This window comes from Erinaceus europaeus, chromosome 20 (assembly GCF_950295315.1).
Source record: "Erinaceus europaeus chromosome 20, mEriEur2.1, whole genome shotgun sequence".
NCBI classification, from domain to species: Eukaryota; Metazoa; Chordata; class Mammalia; order Eulipotyphla; family Erinaceidae; genus Erinaceus; species Erinaceus europaeus.
In genome coordinates this window covers 58146541-58173038 of record NC_080181.1, presented here as the reverse complement: position 1 = coordinate 58173038, position 26498 = coordinate 58146541, and the positions used below count along the sequence as shown (strand labels likewise).

The 26498-nt window shown below is 66.4% G+C and overlaps 1 protein-coding gene across 5 annotated transcripts in view; it reads left to right on the top strand.

Moving 5' to 3' along the window:
• The window catches only part of RASGRF1 (Ras protein specific guanine nucleotide releasing factor 1), a 38288-nt gene extending 14228 nt beyond the window's left edge, over positions 1-24060 (top strand). The window contains exons 5-27 of one of the 5 annotated variants that reach the window (XM_060179560.1): positions 851-1104; positions 2343-2422; positions 2978-3171; positions 3315-3424; positions 4282-4400; positions 5173-5333; positions 5808-5871; positions 6122-6258; positions 6677-6759; positions 8822-9070; positions 11989-12239; positions 12930-13052; positions 13958-14125; positions 14225-14331; positions 15120-15232; positions 15333-15393; positions 15913-16016; positions 16433-16517; positions 17942-18139; positions 18941-19020; positions 22246-22363; positions 22777-22845; positions 23790-24060. In XM_060179560.1, coding sequence (XP_060035543.1) covers positions 851-1104; positions 2343-2422; positions 2978-3171; positions 3315-3424; positions 4282-4400; positions 5173-5333; positions 5808-5871; positions 6122-6258; positions 6677-6759; positions 8822-9070; positions 11989-12239; positions 12930-13052; positions 13958-14125; positions 14225-14331; positions 15120-15232; positions 15333-15393; positions 15913-16016; positions 16433-16517; positions 17942-18139; positions 18941-19020; positions 22246-22363; positions 22777-22845; positions 23790-23882 — 3021 coding nt within the window. In that variant the 3' untranslated portion in view covers positions 23883-24060. Of the gene's footprint in view, positions 1-850; positions 1105-2342; positions 2423-2977; positions 3172-3314; positions 3425-4281; positions 4401-5172; positions 5334-5807; positions 5872-6121; positions 6259-6676; positions 6760-8821; positions 9071-11877; positions 12240-12929; positions 13053-13957; positions 14126-14224; positions 14332-15119; positions 15233-15332; positions 15394-15912; positions 16017-16432; positions 16518-17941; positions 18140-18940; positions 19021-19848; positions 20151-22245; positions 22364-22776; positions 22846-23789 lie in introns of those variants that run through there. The other 4 variants (XM_060179559.1, XM_060179561.1, XM_060179562.1 and 1 more) reach the window with 4 other exon arrangements.
• The last annotated feature ends 2438 nt before the right edge of the window (positions 24061-26498 follow it).

Sequence of the window (26498 nt, the reverse complement as noted above, 5' to 3'; positions counted from 1 at the left end):
GGGCCCAGCCTCACACTGGGGAACTGACCCTGCAGGGACTCAGACTCAGCACTGGGAACTGACCCTGCAGGGACTAAGACTCAGCACTGGGAACTGACCCTGCAGGGGCCCTGCCTCACACTGGGGAACTGACCCTGCAGGGACTCAGACTAAGCACTGGGGAACTGACCCTGCAGGGACTCAGCCTCACAGTGGGAACTGACCCTGCAGGGACTAAGACTCAGCACTGGGGAACTGACCCTGCAGGGACTCAGCCTCAGTACTGGGGGGAACTGACCCTGCAGGGACTCAGATTCAGCACTGGGGAACTGACCCTGCAGGGACTCAGCCTCAGTACTGGGGGGAACTGACCCTGCAGGGACTCAGCCTCAGCACTGGGGAACTGACCCTGCAGGGACTCAGCCTCAGCACTGGGGAACTGACCCTGCAGGGACTCAGACTCAGCACCAGGGACCCCCACACCCTCTGAGCAGGGGCAGAAACCTGGAGGCATCTGGAGGGAACAGAGCTCAGTCCCTGGGCCAGGCAGGCTGTTGCTGGCAGCCAGCCCCGTGCCCCCCCCCTCACACCATTCCCTCCCCCTCACGCCCCTCCCTCCCCCTCAAACCCTCCCCTCCCCATAACTCCCCTCCCCTCCCCCTCATGCCCCATCCCCCTCACACCCCTCCCCTTCCCCTCACAACCCTCCCTCCCCCACACCCCTTCCCCTCACACCCCTTCCTTCCCTCTTCCTCACGCCCCTCCCCTCCCCTCAACCCCTCCCTCCTCTCCTCCTCACACCCCCCTCCCCCTCACGCCCCTCCCTCCCCCTCACACCCCTCCCCCTCACGCCCCTCCCCTCCCCCTGCAGGTGCAGAGCTTCCTGCGGGGCTGGCTGTGCCGCCGCAGGTGGAAAAGCATCATCCAGGACTACGTCCGCTCCCCGCATGCGGACAGCATGCGCAAGCGCAACCAGGTGGTGTTCAGCATGCTGGAGGCCGAGGCCGAGTACGTGCAGCAGCTGCACGTCCTGGTCCACAACTTCCTGCGGCCCCTGCGCATGGCCGCCAGCTCCAAGAAGCCGCCCGTCACCCACGACGACGTCAGCAGCATCTTCCTCAACAGGTGCCCGGCTGCCGCAGGACCCCGACCCCGGCAGGGACCCCAGACCCCGGCAGGGACCCCAGACTCCAGCAGGGACCCCAGACTCCGGCAGGGACCCCAGACCTGCAACAGGGACCCCAGACTCCGGGCAGGGACCCCAGACTCCGGGCAGGGACCCCAGACTCCGGCAGGGACCCCAGACCAGCGGCAGGGACCCCAGACCAGCAACAGGGACCCCAGACCCCCAGCAGGGACCCCAGACTCCGGGCAGGGACACCAGACCAGCAACAGGGACCCCAGACCCCCAGCAGGGACTCCAGACTCCGGCAGGGACCCCAGACCTGCAACAGGGACCCCAGACCCCCAGTAGGGACCCCAGACTCCGGGCAGGGACACCAGACCAGCAACAGGGACCCCAGACTCCGGGCAGGGACACCAGAGCCCCAGCAGGGACCCCAGACCCCCAGCAGGGACCCCAGACCCCCAGCAGGGACCCCAGACTCCGGCAGGGACCCCAGACTCTGGCAGGGACCCCAGACCCCCGGCAGGGATCCCAGACCAGCAACAGGGACCCCAGACTCCGGCAGGGACCCCAGACTCCGGCAGGGACCCCAGACCAGCAACAGGGACCCCAGACTCCGGCAGGGACCCCAGACCAGCAACAGGGACCCCAGACTCCGGGCAGGGACCCCAGACTCCGGCAGGGACCCCAGACCTGCAACAGGGACCCCAGACTCCGGGCAGGGACCCCAGACTCCAGCAGGGACCCCAGACCTGCAACAGGGACCCCAGACCCCCAGCAGGGACCCCAGACTCCGGACAGGGACACCAGACCAGCAACAGGGACCCCAGACACCCGGCAGGGACCCCAGACCCCCAGCAGGGACCCCAGACCCCCGTCAGGGACCCCAGACCCCCAGCAGGGACCCCAGACCCCCGGCAGGGACCCCAGACCCCCAGAGCAGGTCAGACCTGGCAGGGACCCCAGATGCCTGGGTGGGGACCCCAGACTGACTGGCAGGGTGACTGGAGCATCCTGAGCCCCCAAGTTTGGATGGAGAAGGAGCCATGGCCCAGGAGTCTGGGTGCCGCCACCCTGGAGGGCTGCAGCCCCTGGGGCACTTGGAGTTGTGGCTTTCAGGGTGGCCCTGCGCCAGGCCGGGGGTGGTGACTGTGGAGGGTGGGCCCCGCCACCCTGTGGAGGGTGGGCCCCGCCCCCCGCCCTCCCACCGCCTCAGCAGCGACCTCTCCCCTGCCAGTGAGACCATCATGTTCCTGCACCAGATCTTCTACCAGGGCCTAAAGGCCCGCATCTCCAGCTGGCCCACGCTGGTGCTGGGTGAGTGGGCGGCCCGGGCGCCCTGCCCGAGAGCCCAAAGCCCCCCGAGGTGGTGTCGGGCGGGGGGCGGACGCCAGGCTGCAGGGAGGAAGAGCAGATGCATGTCGACCTGGAGAGTCGAGGCTGAGCGGGGAGCCCTGGGGGCCGCGCCGTGCCCACCCTCCTCAGTGCACCGTGCGCCGGGGCTGCCCGCTCAGAGCTCCGGGCAGTGCCCAGGCCGTGACTGGGGAGGCGGGGTTCCAGCTCTGAGGTCCTCCCCGCTGCCCTGCATGCCCCTGGTGCTGCCCCCCAGCACCCAGGCCCACCGGCCCGCTGACCCCGATGGCCTCACTGACACCGCTGACCCCACTGACCCTGCTGACCCCGTTGACCCCACTGACCCCGCCTGCTGGCTGACCACACTGACCCCGCTGACCCCGCAGACCCCACTGACCCTGCTGACCCCAATGGCCCCACTGACACCGCTGACCCCGATGGCCCCACTGACCCCGATGGCCCCACTGACCCCGATGGCCCCGCTGACCCCGCTTACCCCGCTGACCCCCGTCCCTGCAGCCGACCTGTTCGACATCCTGCTGCCCATGCTCAACATCTACCAGGAGTTTGTGCGCAATCACCAGTACAGCCTGCAGATCCTGGCACACTGCAAGCAGAACCGCGACTTCGACAAGCTGCTCAAGCACTACGAGGCCAAGCCCGACTGCGAGGAGCGCACGCTGGAGACCTTCCTCACCTACCCCATGTTCCAGGTGCGGCTTCTGCCCCTGCAGCTCCCGTGTTCCCGGAGGGCCGGCGGGCAGTGGCGGGGCCTCGGCGGTGGGGGCCCATGAGGACCGGGGTGCGAGGGTCTCCCACCGCGTCCCCGTCCGCCGCCCGCCTGACGCCCCTCCAGATCCCCAGGTACATCCTGACGCTGCACGAGCTGCTGGCCCACACGCCTCACGAGCACGTCGAGCGCAACAGCCTGGACTATGCCAAGTCCAAGCTGGAGGAACTGTCCAGGTACGTGGGGGCCCGGGCGACCCCACGGTGCGCCCACCCCGGGGAGCAGGGAGGGGACCTGGGGACGGGCCTGCTGGTCTTTCCCTGGGCAGCACGTCCATGGCACTCGCTGGCTGTGGCACTGAGTCCTGGCAGGCCCTCAGCCCCAGACTCCAGCCCCCTCCAAGAAGGTGGCCAGGGAGCACCTGCTAAGACCACTCCACACAGTGCGGGTGGGTGGGAGCAAGCGGGATGGTCCCCGTGCCCACCGCCCGCCCCTGAGGTCAGCCCCGAGGCCAGTGCCCGTGCCCACCGCCCGCCCCTGAGATCAGCCCCGAGGACAGTCCCCGTGCCCACCGCCCACCCCGAGATCAACCCCGAGGCCAGTCCCCGTGCCCACCGCCCGCCCCCGAGATCAGCCCCGAGGCCAGTCCCCGTGCCCACCGCCCGCCCCCGAGATCAGCCCCGAGGCCAGTCCCCGTGCCCACCGCCCGCCCCCGAGATCAGCCCCGAGGCCAGTCCCCGTGCCCACCGCCCGCCCCCGAGATCAGCCCCGAGGACAGTCCCCGTGCCCACCGCCCGCCCCCGAGATCAGCCCCGAGGCCAGTCCCCGTGCCCACCGCCCGCCCCCGAGATCAGCCCCGAGGACAGTCCCCGTGCCCACTGCCCGCCCCCGAGATCAACCCTGAGGCCAGTCCCCGTGCCCACCGCCCGCCCCTGAGGTCAGCCCCGAGGACAGTCCCCGTGCCCACCGCCCCCAGGTCAGCCCTAGACGGAGGCCTGCCCACCATCCCACGCCCCTGCGAGGTCCTGCCCAGGCACCGGCCCCTGGCCCCCCCCCCGGGGGGAGTAGCAGCTGGTGCCCTTGGTACCCGCAGGGTGATGCACGATGAGGTGAGCGAGACGGAGAACATCCGCAAGAACCTGGCCATTGAGCGCATGATCACTGAGGGATGCGAGATCCTGCTGGACACCAGCCAGACCTTCGTGAGGCAGGGTGCGGGGGCAGGATGGGGGCGCGGGGGCAGGACGACAGGGGTGCGGGGCAGGACGGGGGTGCGGGTCCGGACCAGGACAGGGGGGGGTGCAGGGGCAGGACGGGGTGCGGGGCAGGACGGGGGGGTGCGGGGGCAGGACGGGGGGGCGCGGGGCAGGACAGGGGTGTGGGTCAGGACGGGGGGTGTGGGGGCAGGACGGGCAGGATGGGGGTGCGGGGCAGGACGACAGGGGTGCGGGGGCAGGACGGGGGGGTGCGGGGGCAGGACAGGGGTGCGGGGCAGGACGGGGGTGCGGGGCAGGACAGAGGTGCGGGGCAGGACAGGTGTGGGGCAGGCAGGGGGTGCAGGGGCAGGACGACTGCTGGGGGCAGGACGACAGGGGTGCGGAGCAGGACGGGGGTGCGGGGGCAGGACAGGGAGCCCCCGGAGGCAGAGTACATAGGACCCCAGACCAAGCCACGTGCCCGCGGGCCTGAGGAAAGTACACGGGGGTCCCACACTGCTCAGGTTGTCTCCCAGGCCTTGATCCCCCCACCCCCACTGTCCCGCTCACACACGGCCTCAGCTGCCCAGGCACCCCGTCCCCAGGTGCCCCGAGCCCCCAGGTGTGCCCCGTGTTCTGCGGGCAACCCTCCTCCTCTCCCGAGCCCCCAGCTGCGCCTCTCCCACCCAGAACCACCCACCGTGCCGCAGTGAGGCCACGCACCCCGGGGCTCTGGGGGGCAGGAAGACCCCGCCTAACCCCCGAATCCCGGCCGACCCGCCCGCCAGGCTCGCTGATCCAGGTGCCCATGTCCGAGAAGGGCAGGATCCCACGGGGCCGGCTGGGCTCACTGTCCCTGCGGAAGGAGGGGGAGCGCCAGTGTTTCCTGTTCTCCAAGCACCTCATCATCTGTACCAGGGGCTCAGGCGGCAAACTGCACCTCACCAAGGTAGCCGGCCTGTGGGGCGGGGCAGGAGGGGAGGGAGGGAAGGGGCAGGGCGGGAAGGGAGGGGAAGACAGGACAGGATGAGAGGATGAGAGGAGGGGGATGGGAGGGAAGGGACAGTTGGAACGGGATGTGATGGGAGGGACGGGAGGGACAAGAGGGGAGGAGAGGGACTAGAGGGAGGGACAGCCAGCGAGGGGTGTGTCCCAGCTGTGGAGAGTGAGGGCCCGGGGCCGGAGACTTCTGGAAGAAGCCAGGCAGGCGATGCCAGGCTGTTCCACAGCCAGGCTCCCCGACACCTGAGGCTGGAGGAGCCCTGGGGGCAGGTCCCTGAGTGTCAGCGCTGGCAGGGTGACAGACAGCTGCCCGGCAGGAAGGCCCAGGGCTCCCTGAACAGACTCACACACACACTGGATTCGGGAGAAAGCCGCCCATCCTGCAAACAGCGCACCCGGTGTGCGCCCGTCTCTCTTCTAGAACGGGGTCATCTCTCTCATTGACTGTACCCTGCTGGAGGAGCCGGAGAACGCCGAGGAGGAAGGTAGGGCAAGGGGCCGCCCACACCTGCACCCACTCCCGCTTCAACCCCTAGGGGTCTGGGGCCCACCGCCGGCTCCCCAGCCCTGCTCAGACCCCCTGGTGCTGGTCCTCAGCACCCAGACCCCGTCTCCCGCCTGCACGCGGGCGGCTCCTTTCTCGCCAACGGCTGGACAGGACGGGGCTGGCCGACCCCCGGGGTGTGGCCGAGGGGCCGGGGGGCCAGTGCTGACTGCACGTCTCCCGTCTGGAAGCCAAGAGCTGTGGCCAGGACGTGGACCACCTGGACTTCAAGATTGGGGTGGAGCCCAAGGACGCCCTGCCCTTCACCGTCATCCTCGTGGCCTCGTCCAGACAGGAGAAGGCGGCCTGGACCAGTGACATCAGCCAGGTGGGTGGCCCTACTCCTGGGGTGGCCTTGGCCCTACTCCCCAGCCTCCGACCCCAGGGTGGGTCTCAGCCTTTCCACAGCACCAGCTGCAGCAGACGTGGGCGGGGAGCTCACCAGCAGCCGGGGGAGGGGGTGGAGGGCAGCCCGACACCCACGGCTGGGCGTCCTCTTGCTGGCAGCAGGCAGAGGGGGTGTGGGGACTCTCAGGGGCGCCCTGGGGCACGTGGGGTGGCAGCCCTGCTGGTCCGGCCTCCGGGAGCCCACGAGGGCAGTGGGCACGGCCGGCGAGAGCCCCCACCCCTCGCCGGGAAGGACACTGATACCCATGCACGCCCAGCAGTCCCTGGCCGCCCCCCACCCAGGCAGCACCCCCGAGCGTGGGACGGGGGGCGGGCACTGACGGGCGCTCTGGCCTCAGTGTGTGGACAACATTCGCTGCAACGGGCTCATGATGAACGCATTCGAGGAGAACTCCAAGGTCACCGTGCCGCAGATGATCAAGTGAGAGCCCCTGACCACTGGACAGCAGGGCGGGCCTCGGGGGGCATGTGCTGGGGGCTCCCCAGACAGGAGGGGCCTGGGGGCTGTGGGCCGGGGGCTCCCCAGACAGCAGGGGCTCAGGAGTGTGGGCTGGGGGTTCCCCAGACAGGAGGGGCTTAGGGGGAGTGGGCCAGGGGCTCCCCAGACAGCGGGGGCTCAGGGGGTGTGGGCCTGGAGCTCCCCAAACAGTAGGGTTCAGGGGTGTGGGTTGGAGGCTTCCCAGACAGCGGGGGCTCGGGCTGGGGGTACCCTGGACTGTGGGACTCAGGGTGTGTGTGCAGGGGCCAGGCCCCCTGTGGGCCCACCATGTACAGACCCTGCCCTGAAGGGGAGGGGGCCAGTTACTGAGAGCAGAAAGTCCCTTCTGGGGTGTTGGGGTGATGAGGCCCTGGGTGCCTACCCCCTCCCCGTCCATGGACCCACCCTGTGCAGCCCAGGTGCAGGGTAGGCGAGGCTGGCTCGGCGCAGGGCCAGGATGCGGCAGGGAGGACTTTCTGTGGCGGTGGGGCTCCCCCTGGCGGCCACACTCCTGGCTAAACCAGGGCAGTGTGGACACAGGTCCCCACGTCAGGCGCGTGTTGGCCGCACACAGGCATCCATTCGAAGGTTGGTCGACCTCACCGGGCGGGTCTCCGAGGTGAAGAGTGGCCACTGGGTGGTCCTGGAGCCGAGGCCGTGCCCCCCCACATGGGCAGGGAAGGAGCTGGGCCCCCCCCACCCCGCCCCGCGGCCAGGTCCCCCTGTGACATGTCGGCAGGGCTGGGCAGAGACCACATCTCCGGAGCTCACCCTGCTCCCACATGGGGCCAGCACCCCCAGGCTCACCCTCAGGGCCCTGAGCGGGGGCCCACCTGTGTCTCCAGCCCCCAACTCAACCCTAGATGGACCCCAGCCCCCAGCTCCAACCTCAAACCCAGCTGCCCCTCAGCACTACTCCCAGCCCAACTGCCCCCTCCCCAGTTGCCCCTCCCCAGCTGCCCCCTCCCCAGCTGCCCCCTCCCCAGCTGACCCTCCCCAGCTGCCCCCTCCCCAGCTGCCCCCTCCCCAGCTGACCCTCCCCAGCTGACCCTCCCCAGCTGACCCTCCCCAGCTGACCCTCCCCAGCTGCCCCCTCCCCAGCTGCCCCTCCCCAGCTGACCCCTCCCCAGCTGACCCTCCACAGCTGCCCCCTCCCCAGCTGACCCTCCCCAGCTGCCCCCTCCCCAGCTGACCCTCCCCAGCTGCCCCCTCCCCAGCTGCCCCTCCACAGCTGGCCCCTCCACAGCTGCCCCTCCCCAGCTGTCCCCTCCCCAGCTGCCCCCTCCCCAGCTGCCCCCTCCCCAGCTGCCCCTCCCCAGCTGCACCCTCCCCAGCTGCCCCTCCCCAGCTGACCTCCCCAGCTACCCCCTCCCCAGTTGCCCCCTCCCCAGCTGCCCCTCCACAGCTGACCCTCCCCTGCTGCCCCCTCCCCAGCTGCCCCTCCACAGCTGGCGCCTCCACAGCTGCCCCCTCCCCAGCTGCCCCCTCCACAGCTGACCTCACCAGCTGACCTCCCCAGCTGTCCCCTCCCCAGCTGCCCCCTCCCCAGCTGCCCCTCCCCAGCTGCCCCCTCCCCAGCTGCCCCTCCCCAGCTGACCTCCCCAGCTGCCCCTCCCCAGCTGACCCTCCCCAGCTACCCCCTCCCCAGTTGCCCCCTCCCCAGCTGACCTCCCCAGCTGTCCCCTCCCCAGCTGCCCCCTCCCCAGCTGCCCCCTCCCCAGCTGCCCCCTCCCCAGCTGCCCCCTCCCCAGCTGCCCCTCCCCAGCTGCACCCTCCCCAGCTGACCTCCCCAGCTGCCCCTCCCCAGCTGCCCCTCCCCAGCTGACCTCCCCAGCTACCCCCTCCCCAGTTGCCCCCTCCCCAGCTGATCTCCCCAGCTGCCCCCTCCCCAGCTGACCTCCCCAGCTGCCCCCTCCCCAGCTACCCCCTCCCCAGCTGCCCCTCCCCAGCTGACCTCCCCAGCTGGCCACAGCAGCCCCAGCTGCTCCCTCGGCGCTGCCCCCAGGTCGGACGCCTCCCTGTACTGTGACGACGTGGACATCCGCTTCAGCAAGACCATGAACTCCTGCAAGGTTCTGCAGATCCGCTACGCCAGCGTGGGCCGGCTGCTGGAGCGCCTGACGGACCTGCGCTTCCTGAGCATTGACTTCCTCAACACCTTCCTGCACTCCTACCGCGTCTTCACCTCCGCCCTCGTGGTGCTGGACAAGCTCGTGGCCATCTACCGCCGGCCCCTCAGCGCCATCCCCGCCAGGTGGGGGCCCGCAACTGGGGTGGGAACCCGCTGGGCAGGGCCCTGCTGACAGTGACCCGTGTCCCCACGCAACCGAGGTCACCCCCGTCCGGTGTCCCCCGTCCAGCTTCCTCTCATCCAGTGTCCCCCATCCAGTGTCCCCCGTCCGGTGTCCTCCGTCCAGCTTCCTCTCATCCAGTGTCGTGTCCCCCGTCCAGCTTCCTCTCATCCAGTGTCTAGTGTCCCCCATCCAGCTTCCTCTCATCCAGTGTCCCCTGTCCAGTGTCCCCCGTCCAGCTTCCTCTCATCCAGTGTCCCCTGTCCAGTGTCCCCGTCCAGCTTCCTCTCATCCAGTGTCCCCTACCCAGTGTCCCCGTCCAGCTTCCTCTCATCCAGTGTCCCCCATCCAATGTCCCCCGTCCAATGTCCCCGTCCAGCTTCCTCTCATCCAGTGTCCCCCGTCCAGCTTCCTCTCATCCAGTGTCGTGTCCCCCGTCCAGCTTCCTCTCATCCAGTGTCTAGTGTCCCCCGTCCAGCTTCCTCTCATCCAGTGTCCCCTGTCCAGTGTCCCCCGTCCAGCTTCCTCTCATCCAGTGTCCCCTGTCCAGTGTCCCCCGTCCAGCTTCCTCTCATCCAGTGTCCCCTGTCCAGTGTCCCCCGTCCAGCTTCCTCTCATCCAGTGTCCCCTGTCCAGTGTCCCCGTCCAGCTTCCTCTCATCCAGTGTCCCCCATCCAGTGCCCCCCGTCCAATGTCCCCGTCCAGCTTCCTCTCATCCAGTGTCCCCCGTCCAGCTTCCTCTCATCCAGTGTCGTGTCCCCCGTCCAGCTTCCTCTCATCCAGTGTCTAGTGTCCCCCGTCCAGCTTCCTCTCATCCAGTGTCCCCTGTCCAGTGTCCCCCGTCCAGCTTCCTCTCATCCAGTGTCCCCTGCCCAGTGTCCCCGTCCAGCTTCCTCTCATCCAGTGTCCCCCATCCAGTGTCCCCCGTCCAATGTCCCCGTCCAGCTTCCTCTCATCCAGTGTCCCCCGTCCAGCTTCCTCTCATCCAGTGTCGTGTCCCCCGTCCAGCTTCCTCTCATCCAGTGTCCCCTGTCCAGTGTCCCCCGTCCAGCTTCCTCTCATCCAGTGTCCCCTGTCCAGTGTCCCCCGTCCAGCTTCCTCTCATCCAGTGTCCCCTGTCCAGTGTCCCCGTCCAGCTTCCTCTCATCCAGTGTCCCCTACCCAGTGTCCCCGTCCAGCTTCCTCTCATCCAGTGTCCCCCATCCAATGTCCCCCGTCCAATGTCCCCGTCCAGCTTCCTCTCATCCAGTGTCCCCCGTCCAGCTTCCTCTCATCCAGTGTCGTGTCCCCCGTCCAGCTTCCTCTCATCCAGTGTCTAGTGTCCCCCGTCCAGCTTCCTCTCATCCAGTGTCCCCTGTCCAGTGTCCCCCGTCCAGCTTCCTCTCATCCAGTGTCCCCTGTCCAGTGTCCCCCGTCCAGCTTCCTCTCATCCAGTGTCCCCTGTCCAGTGTCCCCCGTCCAGCTTCCTCTCATCCAGTGTCCCCTGTCCAGTGTCCCCGTCCAGCTTCCTCTCATCCAGTGTCCCCCATCCAGTGCCCCCCGTCCAATGTCCCCGTCCAGCTTCCTCTCATCCAGTGTCCCCCGTCCAGCTTCCTCTCATCCAGTGTCGTGTCCCCCGTCCAGCTTCCTCTCATCCAGTGTCTAGTGTCCCCCGTCCAGCTTCCTCTCATCCAGTGTCCCCTGTCCAGTGTCCCCCGTCCAGCTTCCTCTCATCCAGTGTCCCCTGCCCAGTGTCCCCGTCCAGCTTCCTCTCATCCAGTGTCCCCCATCCAGTGTCCCCCGTCCAATGTCCCCGTCCAGCTTCCTCTCATCCAGTGTCCCCCGTCCAGCTTCCTCTCATCCAGTGTCGTGTCCCCCGTCCAGCTTCCTCTCATCCAGTGTCCCCTGTCCAGTGTCCCCCGTCCAGCTTCCTCTCATCCAGTGTCCCCTGTCCAGTGTCCCCCGTCCAGCTTCCTCTCATCCAGTGTCCCCTGTCCAGTGTCCCCGTCCAGCTTCCTCTCATCCAGTGTCCCCTACCCAGTGTCCCCGTCCAGCTTCCTCTCATCCAGTGTCCCCCATCCAATGTCCCCCGTCCAATGTCCCCGTCCAGCTTCCTCTCATCCAGTGTCCCCCGTCCAGCTTCCTCTCATCCAGTGTCGTGTCCCCCGTCCAGCTTCCTCTCATCCAGTGTCTAGTGTCCCCCGTCCAGCTTCCTCTCATCCAGTGTCCCCTGCCCAGTGTCCCCGTCCAGCTTCCTCTCATCCAGTGTCCCCCATCCAGTGCCCCCCGTCCAATGTCCCCGTCCAGCTTCCTCTCATCCAGTGTCCCCCGTCCAGCTTCCTCTCATCCAGTGTCGTGTCCCCCGTCCAGCTTCCTCTCATCCAGTGTCTAGTGTCCCCCGTCCAGCTTCCTCTCATCCAGTGTCCCCTGTCCAGTGTCCCCCGTCCAGCTTCCTCTCATCCAGTGTCCCCTGTCCAGTGTCCCCGTCCAGCTTCCTCTCATCCAGTGTCCCCCATCCAGTGTCCCCCGTCCAATGTCCCCGTCCAGCTTCCTCTCATCCAGTGTCCCCCGTCCAGCATCCCCCATCCAGTGTCCCTCACCCAGCACCCCCATCCAGTGCCCCTAACCCAGTACCCCCCACCCATTCAGCAACCCCATCCAGTACCCCTGTCCAGCGTCCCCTGTCCAGTGCCCTCATCCAGTGCCCCCTGTCCAGTGCCCTCATCCAGTACCCCCATCCGGTACCCCCAATGCAGCGTCCCCCTGACCGGTGCCCCCACGTGCCCCCCAGGTCGCTGGAGCTCCTGTTTGCCAGCGGCCAGAACAAGCTGATATACGGTGAACCCCCCAAGTCCCCGCGCGCCACCCGCAAGTTCTCCTCACCACCGCCTCTGTCCCTCAGCAAGACGTCCTCTCCCAGCCGGCGCCGCAAGCTGTCCCTCAACGTCCCCATCATCACGGGCGGCAAGGCGCTGGACCTGGCAGCCCTGGGCTGCGGCCCCAACTCCAATGGCGGCAGCTACCCGGCCGCGCCCTTCAGCAAGGCCGCGCTCGACCCTGCCAAGCTCTACGTGGCCTGCGGCCTCGGCAAGCTGCCCGACGGGGTCGACCTGCCCGCAGACAGGCCCGAGGACACGGGCGCCAGCAGGCAGGGTGAGTGAGGGGCCTGTGGGAGCAAGCATCTGGGGGCCCAGGCCCCAGGTGACCCCTCCTGCACTGGGTCCACTCTCCGTGGATGTGCTCCGGGCAGTGGGGGGACAGGGGTCCTCTTGTCCGGCTGGGGGGCAGCTGGTACATCTCAGGGCAGGGGCGGGGGGCTGGCAGGAGAGTCGGGGTCCTACAGGCCTGCTGGTCTCGGCTGGGCAGAGGGGTGCAGGGAACAGGGGAGACTTTGCACAGCTGGAGCCCCTGCGCTCAGAGCCCTAGGCAGCTCGGGGCCAGAGCTGCGCTGACCGCTGACCATCCCAGAGCAGAGCCTTCTAGAAGGATCGTGCTTGGCTGGGCAAGGCCGTAGCCCACGCGCCAGCACACGCACCCTGAGGCACCCCAGGGTGCACGGGCAGCAGGGCGGCACAGTCCACAGAGACCTCTCCGGCCACTTCCCGAGCCCTCTGCCGCCGAGCAGGCGTGCACATGTGTGCAGGCGAGCGGGGACTTTGCTCAGTCATCCCAGGGCGCCTCTGGGTCCTTACCGCGGCAGACTTAACCCCACCCGCTCCAGCCGGGCACACTGAGGCCCAGGCGGGGTGGGCTTGCGCCAGACCTCGCCGGGGGCCGTCCGCACCATCCCCTCTCCCCGGTGGGGTGGGTCCCAGGGTCTGAGCCCCAGAGTGCCGCCCCCAGGCTCCGAGGTCTCCGTGCGGGAGGAGTCGGACGGAGAGCAGGACCAGAGTGACGACCCAGAAACTGACGGCTCGCCCACCAGGTCCCCCTCCAGCCCCAAGTCTGTCCGCAGCAAAACCTCAGGTACACCTCAACCCACAGCACACCTGGGCACTGGGGACCCACAGCCGCCCAGACCCCAACTCCAGCCCTAACCACTGAGTCCAACCCTGACCCCCAAGTCCAGACCTGACCTCAACCCAGCCTAGACCTCCAAGTCCAGCCTGGACCCCCGATCCAGCCCTGACCCCCGAGTCCAGCACTGACCCCCGAGTCCAGCCCTGACCCTCAAGTCCAGCACTGACCCCAGCAAGCCCTGACCCCCGACTCCTGCCCGGATCCCCGGTCCAACTCCCGACCCTAGAATCTGACTCTGACCCCCCCGAGTCCAGACCTGACCCAGAATCTGACCCCAACCCCCAAGCCCAGCACTGACCACAGCCTGCCCTGACCCCCAACTCCAGCCTGGACCCCCGGGTCCATCCCTGACCCCAGAATCTGACCCTGACTCCCAAATCCAGCCCTGACCCACAATCTGACCCTGACCCCCAAGTCCAGCCCTGACCCCAGCCAGCCCTGACTCCTGCCCAGACCCCCGGGGTCCAACCATGACCCCAGGATCTGACCCTGCCCCCAACTCCAGCCCTGACCCCCAATTTTGGCCCTTACCCCAGAATCGGACCCTGACCCCCAAGTCTAGCACTGACCCCAGCTAGCCCTAACCCCCGACTCTGGCCCTGACCCGAGTCCAGCGCTGGCCCAGCCTGCCCTGACCCCCAAGCACAGGCCTGACCAGCCCCTGCCCAGACCCCCGAGCCCAGCCCTGACCAGCCCCTGCCCAGACCCCCGAGCCCAGCCCTGACCAGCCCCTGCCCAGACCCCCGAGCCCAGCCCTGACCAGCCCCTGCCCTGACCCCCGAGCCCAGCCCTGACCAGCCCCTGCCCTGACCCCCGAGCCCAGCCCTGACCAGCCCCTGCCCCGCCCGCAGAATTCCCACTCTTCTCCTTCAATGGCGTGGTCATGCCCTCGTGCCGGGAGCTGGACGGCGCCCGCAGCGCCCTGTCCGCCACCTCAGCTTTCGCTATCGCCACTGCGGGCGCCAACGAGGGCGCCCCCGGCAAGGAGAAGTTCCGCAGGCTGTCCCTGGCCAGCGCAGGTGCGGGCCCAGCCCCGGAGGGAAGGCGCGTGGGGGGAGACCCCAGGAGCCATGCCGGGGCTGGGGTCCAGGCTGGAGACGTCCTGTTCTCATCCCCAGGGTTCCCCCCCGACCAGAGGAACGGGGACAAGGAGTTTGTGATCCGCAGGGCGGCCACCAACCGCGTGCTGAACGTGCTGCGGCACTGGGTGTCCAAGCACTCGCAGGTGGGGGCCGGGGACGCTGGGGGACAGTCAGGGTCACTCGGAGGCTTGGGTTTGGGTTACCTGGGGGCTGGGCACACACAGGAGTTGGGATCACTTGGGGGCCAAGGTCCACTGAGGGCAGAGTCCAGCACATGCAGGTAGACTGGGTGCCTGTCCCCTGTGCACACAGGTGGGGCCCCAACACCCACCCCCAGAGGACAGCTTGGAGCCACAAGAGCCCAGGCTCAGATGCTCAGCCCCGGGCAGGCAGTTGGGCACTGCAGGCGCTGGCCAGGGCTGTGGGTGCAGGGACAGGGTGCTCAGGCAGGCAGTGGGTGTAGGAACCGGGTGCCCGGGCAGGCAGGTGGGCACTGCAGGCGCCGGCCAGGGCTGTGGGTGCAGGGACAGGGTGCTCAGGCAGGCAGTGGGTGCAGGGACCGGGTGCCCAGGCAGGCAGGTGGGCACTGCAGGCGCCGGCCAGGGCTGTGGGTGCAGGGACAGGGTGCTCAGGCAGGCAGTGGGTGCAGGGACCGGGTGCCCAGGCAGGCAGGTGGGCACTGCAGGCGCTGGCCAGGGCTGTGGGTGCAGGGACAGGGTGCTCAGGCAGGCAGTGGGTGCAAGGACCGGGTGCCCGGGCAGGCAGGTGGGCACTGCAGGCGCTGGCCCTGGGCTTGGGCAGAGGCCCCACCCCGGCTCTTCCCAGGTTTCAGCCCCACTAGCCCGGGGCAGCCTCTGCACCCCCATGTTTGTGGCCGGAGGGCCAGGAGGCCGGGCAGCGTGGGCAGGGGAAGGCTACTCCATCCCTGCAGGACTTCGAGGCAAACGCGGAGCTGCGGAGCAAAGTGACCGGCTTCCTGGAGGAGGTGATGCGGGACCCAGAGCTGCTGACCCAGGAGCGCAAGGCAGCCGCCAACATCGTCAGGTGCTGCTAGGGGCCAGCGGGCAGGCGGCGGGGGAGGGGGAGGGGCGAGCGGCCCTGGAGGGGGCAGGAGCGGGCGCGGCTCACCGGCCTTCTGCCCCAGGACCCTGACCCAGGAGGACCCAGGTGACAACCAGATCACGCTGGAGGAGATCACGCAGATGGTGAGCCGAGCCGCCCGCCCTCATGGGCCCCGGCCTGGCAGGCTCCCCACGTGGTGCCCCGGGGCCCTGCACCAGGAGAGAGGGCAGGGCTCAGCCCCCGACCCCCACGGCTGCTTCAGGGTGTCTCTCTGGGGCCAAGGCTCAGGGGTCCTGAGAGACGGTCCCCTGTGGGGCGGGGGCCTGGCGCACTCCAGGACACCTCAGAGGAGGGGAGGGTGCCGTTCCTTCTGGCCCACTCTCTCCTCCTGGGCCTCTGGTGCTGATCCGCCGCCGCCGGCCCAGCTCACCCCAAGGCCAGGACCCCAGGGAGCACATGACCCCGCGGCCCACCTGGCTAGCGGAAACGGGCACCATAGCCTGCCCATGCCCCTGCCTTGAGGCGTGTGAAGCCCCCACCCACACTTCTCCTTCAGTGCATGGGGCGGGGGCTCCCTCACAGGGACGCAAATGGAAGAGGGGTCTGTGGGGCCGGGGCCACCCACCCTTCCCCCTCTGGAACCCTGACCACCGTCCCGACAGGCCGAGGGCGTGAAGGCCGAGCCCTTTGAGAACCACTCGGCCCTGGAGATCGCGGAGCAGCTGACCCTGCTGGACCACCTGGTGTTCCGCAAGATTCCCTACGAGTGAGCCGGGGCCTCTGGAGCTGGGGGAGGGGGACCGGGACTGACCCCGGCTTGGGAGGTCACGCAGAAAGACCACAAGTCCGGCCGAAGCTGCTCCCAAGGCCACGGGCCGGGCAGGACTGTGTCCTCTGGTCCTGAAGGCCCCACCTGGGAACGCTGCCAGCCTCAGTGAGGACCCTGGGTTTCTCTAGGCCTCCTGCGGGGAGCAGGGCCCAGCGGTCACACGTCACTGCCCACAACCACCCACACCCGCAGTCACCCTCCCTCGGCCCTGGTCACCCTCCTCGCCCCCCACACCCACAAGCCCTCTGCAGTGTGCCCACCGCCCCAGTGGTGGGGACACTGCAGGCCCAGTGGCCTGGGCTGGTGTCCCTGCCCCTGCCCCTGCCCAGCCAGCCACCCCCCCCCCCCCGCAGGGAATTCTTCGGGCAGGGCTGGATGAAAGTGGAGAAGAACGAGCGGACCCCCTATATCATGAAGACCACCAAGCACTTCAATGATGTGAGTGGGCTGGGGGCAGGGTGCCCATCTCCCCAGGACAGGCTGAGCTAGCCCAGGCTCCCTGCCCACAGCCACAGGGGCCGGCCTGGAGGCAACCCGGGGCGTCACCTCTGGCGGGGTCGGCACAAGGAGAGAAAGGAGGTGTCCTCGTCCCCTGGGCCTGGCCGGGGCCCCACTGCAGACACCCCAGCAGCCCCCCTGCCGACGGGCGCACAGCCCTGCTCTCACGGCCTCTCAGAAGCACCCTGGCTGCAGGCCCTAAAGCTGACGGCCACTTGCACTGTCCTCTTAGCAGTGTGACTTTTATAAGAAGTCACCACCAGGTGATCATCCTGGGGCTTGGTGCCAGCAACCACTCTCCACTCCCCCCTTTTTTTCTCTATTATTTGACAGGACAGAAAGAAATTGAAAGGGGAGGGGAGATAGGGAGAGAGGGGCCGGGCGGTGGTACACCTGGTTAAATGCACATAATATGAAGTACACAGATCCGGGTTCAAGCCCCCATCCCCACCTGCAGGGGGAAGGCTTCACAAGTGGTGAAGCAGGGCTGCAGGTGTGTCTCTCCCTCTCTGTCTCCCCTCCCCTCTCAATTTCTCTCTGTCCTAGCAAATAAAATAGAAAAAATAGCCTCTGGGAGCAGTGGATTCATGGTGCTGGCAAATAATAAATAATAATAATAATAATAGTGAAATTTAAAAAATAAAGGTGGGGGGTAAATAGCATAATGGTTATGCAAAGAGACTGTCATGCTTGAGGCTCTGAAGTCCCAGGTTCAGTCCCCCACAGCACCATAAGCCAGAGCTGAGCAGTGCTCTGGTAAAAAATAAATAAATAAATGGAAAAATAAAATAAATTTAAAATGACTCTCTGTCTCTCCCTGTCGCCCTCTGACTCTCCCTTCCTCCCTCTGACTCTCCCTGTCTCTCCGTCTCCCCTGACTCTCCCTGCCTCTCCCTGTCTCCCCCACTCTCCATATCTCTCCTTGTCTCCCCCACTCCATCTCCCCCGACTCTCCCTGCCTCTCCCCGACTCTCCCCAACTCTCCCTGTCTCTCTGTCTCCCCCGACTCTCCCTGCCTCTCCCCAACTCTCCCTGTCTCTCCCTGTCTCCCCCACTCCGTCTCCCCCAACTCTCCCTGTCTCCCCCACTCCGTCTCCCCCAACTCTCCCTGTCTCCCCCGACTCTCCCTGTCTCTCCCGACTCTCCATGTCTCTCCCTGTCTCTCCGTCTCTCCCCACTCTCCCTGTCTCTCCGTCTCTCCTGACTCTCCATGTCTCTCCTTGTCTCCCCCACTCCGTCTCCCGACTCTCCATGTCTCTCCCGACTCTCCCTGTCTCTCTGTCTCTCCTGACTCTCCCTGTCTCTCCCTGTCTCCCCCACTCCCTGTCTCCCCCCGACTCTCCCTGTCTCCCCCGGGGCTGCAGATCAGCAACCTGATCGCCTCCGAGATCATCCGCAACGAGGACGTGGTGGCGCGGGCCAGCACCATCGAGAAGTGGGTGGCGGTGGCGGACATCTGCCGCTGCCTGCACAACTACAACGCGGTGCTGGAGATCACGTCCTCCATGAACCGCAGCGCCATCTTCCGCCTCAAGAAGACCTGGCTCAAAGTCTCCAAGCAGGTGCGGCGGGTGGGCGGGGCCTTAGGTGCTGTGGGTGTGGCTTCAGGTCGTGTGGGCGGGGCTTCAGAGCAGCGGCCAGGCCTGAGGATTGGGTGAGTGTGGGCGGGGCTGGTGGCGGTGTGGGCGTGTCTGTGAGGCATGTGGGTGGGCGGGGCTGAGTGTGTGGGCGGGGTTTAGGGCGCTGTGGGCGGGGCAGCAGGCAGCCTAGCCATCCTGGTAGTTCTGCGCCCAGGGACCGGCCCTGGGAAAGTGGGCTGTCTGCATCCTCTGCGTACCTCATTCCCTGGGTGGGGGCTGAGCCACCTTGGTGGACACGTCTCCCGCAGCTGCAGGGACTGTGGCCCTGTGGGGTTGGCCCAGCTCTGCAGAGGCAGGGTGGCCGGCAGATGGCCTCACGGGCCCTCCCAGCACCAGCTCTCCCCACTGGACAGCTTGCTCTTGGCTCAGCACATGACTCTGGCTGGGGCCCACATCCCAGATGAGGGCTCCCCTGCCCTGCAGGAAAAGGGGCGCAGCAGCCCCGAGTTGGCTCCCAGCTCTGGGCTCCCATGGGGCCCATGGCCGGCCCCAGGCCAGCATCCTTGCCGGCCTCTCCTAGTCTGTGTGGGGGGAGAGCGCCTGTGGGCACAGGGCACAGCCAAGGCACAGCAGAGACGTGTCAGCCCCACTGCGTGTGGTGGGGGGACAGAGACCCTGACCACTGGCCTCCGGGCCTCGGCAGCCATCCAGGCCCCACCCACCTGCCTGCCCTGCCCGGCTGTGAGCGTGGGGGCTGAGTCCAGCCCATCTGGTTCTTTCCAGACCAAAGCTCTGATCGACAAGCTCCAGAAGCTTGTGTCCTCGGAAGGCAGGTTCAAGAACCTGAGAGAAGCCCTAAAAAAGTAAGTGCGTGCACACTTCTGACGCTCAGCAGCACAGCACGTCGCCCACACCCATCTGTCTGTCCGTCCGTCTGTCCACCCGCAAGGCATCAGAGCTGTCCCCGTCTGTCCAAGCATCTGGGGGGGGGTGTTTCCGGGAGGCGGTGGTGACCATGGTGGTGACGAGACCGGGCGCCACCCTTTTGGCCCCTGGGCGCACGCTGTGGTCACGCCAGGTGTGGGCACCAAACACTTTGCTTTGTGTGTTTCCTGTCTGCCTTTCGTCGCTGTTTTTGTTGTCTTCCGCCAGTGTGCTCACTGGGGCTCAGCGCCTGCATGGCTCCACCGCTCCCAGCTGCCTTTTCTCTTTTCTTGGGTAGAAAGTGAGAGACAGAGTAGAGAGAGTGAAGCAGAGAGGACAGCCCTGCACCACTGCCGGTGAAGCTTCCCGCCGCAGGTGGGGAGCAGGGGCTTGAACCCAAATCCTCACATATGGGAGGGAATGTGTGCGCTCTACTGGGTGTGCCAGCACTGGCGGTTTCTCTCCTCTCTCACTGGAGAACTGGCACCGCAGAGTCAGGGCAGCGGGCGCTCACCCTGGCCACCTACAGTGCCAAGCACACAGCTCCCCGGCTGGAGACAGGACACGGGGCGGGTGACCCTGCACCGTGTCCCCCAGCCACCAGAGGCCTGTCCCCCCCACCTCCTGAAACGTCCCTAGACTGCCAGTGTCCACGGCGGCCTCAGTGCCATCCCAGCATGCCTGCCCCGCCTGAGCTGGGCATGTGCCACAGCTGCTCACGTGGAGGGTGGGTTTGTGACCCTCCCACCTGCCCGCCCCTCCCCTAGGACCCCGTGGCCACAGGACATAAGGGCCGAGCTCCTGCATGCACACCGTCCCGGCTGCCTGTCCCCTCCGGGCCCTCTCTGTGCCATCGCCTGACCATCTGGCTCTGTTTGTGTCCTCAGACCGCTCCACCCATCCGTGCTGTCTGCCTGTCTGTGCCGGGCTCCCGGGCCCTGGACCGTGCTGGTGGGCGGGCCCCGGGCGGCTCCATCCGCTCCTCACACGGCTTCCTCGGCCACCGCACCGCAGCGCCCTGGCCCCCATTCTGTCTGAGTCCCCATCCTTTGGGGTCCCCGGGGGCCGTGTAAGTGCTTCTTCTCCACCCACACCCCGGCCAGAGGGGCGACGGTGGTCAGGCAGGCAGGCTGTGCTGTGACGCCAGGGCTGGAAGCTGGGCAGCTGTGGGCCCCGAGTGGCCCCTGATGGCCGTGGGCACTGCCCAGTGGGCCTGAGTCTGCAGTCACAAGCCCTCTCCCCCGGCCTGACCCTCCATCCTCATCATTGCCTACACAGATGGTCCCTCCTGCTGGCGAGTGTTCACTTAGACAGACAGACAACAGGAGAGGAGCTGGGGGAGCCAGGAGTTTACACAGTCATGGGCTCCAAAGTGGAGAAACAGGGAAGCGGGGCCTGTCCTGGGGTCGGGCCACAAGCGGGACTGACAGACAAATGGCCTCTCGTTTCTGTGGAAGCCCTAACTCTGGGAAAGACGCAGCCTTGAGTCCGCAGGCCTTCAAGTGACCTCGGCTCAAAGAATCCACATGCCCAGAGCCCATCCTCCCCCAAGTCACCCAGGGAGGAGCCCCGGGGCCGGACCCTCCTGTCCCGGCCCAGAGGGCACCCCTACACCCCCAGCCAGGCAGTGGACGCCCCTGGCTCTAAGAGCAGAGCACAGCCGCAGAGCTGCCCCTTGTCACCACTGGAAGGAAGTCCCAGTTCACAGGCCCGAGGAACAGGTAAGGGGCCGCAGTGAAACCGGCCCCTCTGAGCACAGGCCTCACACACCCCCAGATGGAGTGTGAGGGCCACGGTCAGGGCAGCCCAAGGGGCCATCTCATGGCCTCGGGGCAGCAGTGGGGCTCTGGGCCCTCCCCACCCCCACCTTGATGGCACGCCCCCCAAACTGGGCCCCGAGCTTCTCCCCAAGCCCTGCACCAGACACTGAAACTGGCCTCCGGAGGGCCCAGCCACACACCCCCACACAGGACAGCGCGGTCGCCCTGGGCTACAGAGGGTGGGCGGGGAGGATCTGGGAGCCCTGTGGGGTCTGAGGCCACCATCTGTCCTCTCCACATCACCTGGGGACTGCAGACCAGCTGGGTGTGGTCGCCACATCTGGGCGCCACCCAGGAACCAGGGTGACTTAGGACAAGGGGACAGTCAGTCACGTGAGCCCACCAGAGAGAGGGACCCACCCCACCTCCTCCCAGCTGTGAGGGCCAGGCACCCCAGTGCTGGACCCCCAAGAGGAAGGTAGGGCCTGGGGTATTGTGCTCACAGGAGCCTCAGGGCTCATAGGCTACCCCACCACTGCCTCTCGGGCCACAGCTGCCCCCACAGCCACCCACACCTGTGGGCCCTGGATCTGGAGTGTTTGTGGGTAGGTGGCACGCGTGTAACTGAGTGGGGGTGCACCCACGGCTCAGCCCCCACCCACGGTGGGCCCTGGCCCCCTGCGTGCCTGCTCCCAAGCCACATGCTGGCGGGAGGAGCCACCCGATCGCCCCTGCGACAGACACCGCCCCTCCCAGACTCAGGCCACCTCCTTCACAGCTTGGCATCTGCCATCTGGACAATGGCACTGGCATGAATGCCCTTCTTTAAGCTGTCTGCCAGCCCCCCAAAACCAGCCCAGCAGCAACCTAGTGGCCAAGCGGGTGGGGACAGCGGGGGTGCTGAGGCTGTGGCATGGACTGGTCAGCAGTGCCCTGGACGGCCAGGCAGGCGGGGGCAGAGCCCCCAGTGTCACCCGGAAGCACTGCTCCTCCCGGGGGCATAGGGCCCTTTTCAGAGTCCCTTCTCCCCTTGGCTGGCATGAGGACCAGAGGGAGAGCTCTGCCAGGTCCCTGGGGGCAGGACAGGACATCTGTCTGTCAGGGTACACAGTCCCCAAGGGTCCCCGAGCCGTGGATGTAGTTGGCCAGAATAAGGGGCTCTGGACACCAGGATATGCCCGGGGCCCCTCCCCAAAATGTCCCCAGGGGCCACCAACAGGGACGGCCACCACTCAGGTGGCTTCAGGAGGGGGAGTGGGCCGGGCCGGGGCCAGGCCGGGGCACCTGGGAGGCAGAGGCCGGCGGTGGGGGGCCTGCCGGTGGACCAGGCCTAGGATGGCCCCGCCTCGCCCGCTGCTCTGCCAGAGGACCCCCGCCCCTCACACCCTGCTCTTTGGTCCCCAGCTGCGACCCACCCTGCGTCCCCTACCTGGGCATGTACCTCACCGACCTGGCCTTCATCGAGGAGGGGACACCCAACTACACGGAGGACGGCCTGGTGAACTTCTCCAAGATGAGGATGGTGCGTCCCGGGCCGGGCCCCTACCCCCAGGCCTCAGCACCAGCTCCCCTGACCCCTCGGCCCCTGCCGGTCCCCAGCCCCGAGGGCCCAGCCACAGCCTCTGTCCAGGGGAGAGACGGCAAGACAGACTGGTACCCGTTTACTTCTGCTCCCTGACTTTGTGGAACCAGGGCCTCCCACACGAGTAATGTGACTGCCCTGGGTGACACAGCGCCGGGCTGAAGCTTCTCCCAGTACACAGCTCCTCCCTAGTGGTACCCCCCACTCGGGGCAGGATGGGGCGGGGATGGTAACGGCTCAGAGCTAACCTGCAGGGTCCCTGGCCAGGCCCGAGGTCTGGGGAGCCACTGTAGCCCCCCTGGTCCCAGTAGGAGGGCAGGGGCAGCCTGTGCACTAACCACCACCCTCCCCAGATCTCCCACATCATCCGCGAGATCCGCCAGTTCCAGCAAACAGCCTACAAGATCGAGCACCAGGCCAAGGTAGGAAGCTAGGGCCTCTGCTGTGCATCCCCCGAGGCCCAGCTACCCCAGGGGACAGGCCGGCACGGGCACCCGTCCAACCCAGCTGCCCGGACAGACAGGGAGACTCACAGGAGAGGTGTTGTGCCAGGTAGGCTTTCCAACAGACCAACAAGAGACAAGATTGGGTATGCAAGTTCAAAGGAGTTTTATTTCTAGCCGAGGCTAGGGTCGGGCCCCATCACAGACACACACTCAGCTGCTCCAGGTGACACCTAGGACCCCAGACACCCAGGACCCAGACACCCAGGACCCCAGACACCCAGGACCCCAGACACCAGGTGCCCCAGACAGCCAGGACCCCAGACACCTGGTACCCCAGACACCCTGACCCCAGACACCCAGGACCCCAGACACCCAGGACCCCAGACACCCGGTGCCCCAGACACCCAGGACCCCAGACACCTGGTACCCCAGACACCCAGGACCCCAGTCATCCGGTGCCCCAGACACCCAGGACCCCAGACACACAAGATCCCAGACACCAGGTGCCCCCAGGCACCCAGGACCCCAGACATCCGGTGCCCCAGACACCCAGGACCCCAGACACCCGGTGCCCCAGACACCCAGGACCCCAGACATCTGGACCTAGACACCCAGGACCCCAGACACCCAGGATCCCAGACATCCAGGATCCCAGACACCAGGTGCCCCAGACACCCAGCACCCCAGACACCTGGTACCCCAGACACCCTGACCCCAGACAACCGGTGCCCCAGACACACAAGATCCCAGACACCAGGTGCCCCCAGACACCCAGGACCCCAGACACCCAGGACCTAGACACCCAGGACCCCAGACACCCAGGACCCCAGATACCTGGTACCCCAGACACCCAGGACCCCAGACACCTGGGGGCCCCAGACGTGGCACTCCCTGCATCTGCGCCCTGCGCCCGTGTCCAGGTGACGCACTACCTGCTGGACCAGTCCTCTGTGATGGACGAGGAGAGCCTCTATGAGTCCTCGCTGCGCATAGAGCCCAAGCCGCCCACCTGACGGGCCGCCAGCCGCCGGCTGTACATACAGGCCGGGCTCCTCGGGCTCCTCCCTCGCCTCTGCTTCTCCAGTGCCCACTGCCCTCCCGGACCCCACAGCGCCCGCTGTCCTCACCGTCCCCATCTGCAGCCCCGCCCGGGACTCCGCCCACCTGCTCCCCCTCCCCGCATGCTCCACGTGGTCCGTCGTACGGGGGTGGGGGTGGGCATGGGGTGGGGGGAGGCGGGGGGGGGGGAACCGAGCCCTGAAGTCCGTCACCGGCACCCCTGCCCTCTGAGGGCAGTGCCACTCCCAAGCAGCTATTCAGCCCCTGGACCTGGAGGCAGGGCGTGCCCTTGGCGGGCCGATGCCCCAGAGCCACACGTGGCGTGGAGAGTGGCCAGTGGGGCGCCTGATGCCGCTCGCAGGGCCGCAACAGGCGCCTCCAGCGGGAGCTGCTTCTGTGACCCCGTTTCTGTGCCCGGCCCTGGGCGCTGGGTGACCCCAGGCATGGCCACACCGCAGACAGGCCGCCGGGCGGGCAGGGCCCTGCGTCCATGCCGCTTCTAGGATACTCCCACTGCAGCCCGTTTGGAAAAGAAGTCTCCGGTTTTTGTAAAAGTCCGTTTCCTGATTACCTCTTGCTAATAAATCTATCTCAGGGTGAAGGCGGCCTTGCATGGCTGTCATTCTCGGGCGAGGGGAAGCGTGGGGGCGGGCGTGTGCTCCTCAGCCAGGCTCAGGGCTGCCTGGGATGAGGTGACTCCGCTGTCCATGTCCCCGGGAGCAACACAGCCAGAGCATCCCTGGGGGCACGGGCCAGGAGGTCGGGACCTCCCCCTCACCCCCGCCTGTCGGGAGGTCTCACAGGCCAGGCTGCCCCCTCCCCCCAATCCGGCTCTAAGGTCCAGACAGGCCACTGCCCCTCCATGTGGTAAGTGTCTGAGGGCAAAGGGCCAAAGACAGAGGGACGAGAGCTGGGCAAAGGTGGCCTGGGCCCCAGACAGGACAGAGCCCTGCACGCCCCGCCACAGCCAGGAGCTGGCACCCCCAGTCACCCACAGCACTGTGCTCTGAGCCTCAGCACCCAGAGGGGAGGAGACCGACCGAGCGGGTGAGACCCTGCACAGGCCACATCTGGACAGAGCACTGTGCCGCCGCCGGGGGCTGGGAGCCTGCGGAGAGGCACTAATGAACATACTATTTATTCATGTATTTCCTGGATACTCACAGGCATAAATGGAGAAGGAGGGAGGGAGGGAGGGAGGGAGGGAGGGAGGCTTGCAGCACGGCTACGCCACTTTCCAAGCTCTCCCTTCCAGGTGTCTGTCTCCCCTCCCCCCAATTTCTCTCAGTCATATCAAGTCAAGTAAAAAAAAAAAAAAAAGTACAAGAAAGGAAAAATAACAGCCACTGGGAGTGGTGGATTCGTAGTGCCAGCACTGAGCCCTGCTGATAACCCTGGAGGGAATTAAAAAAAAAAAGTAAAGGTTTCTTTACCAGAACCCTGCTCAGCTCTGGCTAATGGTGGTGCTGGGGATTGAACCTGGGACCTGGGAGCCTTAGGCAGGAAAGTTTTTTTGGTATAATCATTATGCTACTCCCTGACCAAGAGTAAAACTTTTAAAAAATCACAGAAACAGGAAGTTGGGCTGTAGCGCAGTGGGTTAAGCATAGGTGGCACAAAGCACAATGACCAGCATAAGGATCCCGGTTTGAGCCCCTGGCCCCCCACTTGTAGGGGAGTCCATTCACGGGTGGTGAAGCAGGTCTGCAGGTGTCTGTCTTTCTCTCCCCCTCTGTCTTCCCCTCCTCTCTGCATTTCTCTCTGTCCTATCCAACAACGACAACATCAGTAACAACAATAATAACTACAACAATAAAACAAGGCAACAAAAGGGAATATTTTTTAATAATATATAAAAAAGGGCCTGGGCGGTGGCGCACCTGGTTGAGTGCACATGTTACAGTGTGCAAGGACCCGGGTTCAAGCCCCCAGTCCCCATCTGCAGGGGGAAAGCTTTGCAAGTGGTGAAGCAGTGCTGCAGGTGTCTCTCTGTCTCTCTCCCATCTCTACCACCCCCTTCCCTCTCAATTTCTGGCTGTCTCTATCCAATAAAGATATTAAAAAATGTAAATATATATATGGTATGAACCATAATTTAACAGAAACGGAGTCGGGTGGTAGCACAGCAGGTTAAGCACAACTGGCGCAAAGCACAAGAACTGGCGTAAGGATCCCAGTTCGAGCCCTGGCTCCCCAGGTGGTGAAGCAGGTCTGCAGGTGTCTGTCTTTCTCTCCCCCTCTGTCTTCCCCTCTTCTCTCCATTTCTCTGTATCCTATCCAACAATGACGATATCAATAACAATAAAAACTACAACAATAAAACAAGGCAACAAAAGGGAATAAATAAATATTTGTTCTTAAATCACAGAAACAAAAATAAAATGAATGTCTTCCCAGGGCGGGGCAGTGGTATATACCCTGCAGCCCTGCTTCACCCCTGCAGGAGAGCAGGGGCGTGCTGGCTCCCCGCACTTAGTAACATGTACAATCAACCAGGCACACCACTGCCCCCCATTCCTTTTTGAAAGACAGTGGGCTCCGGCAGGGATGTGGTCCGGCCCATCTCCTGT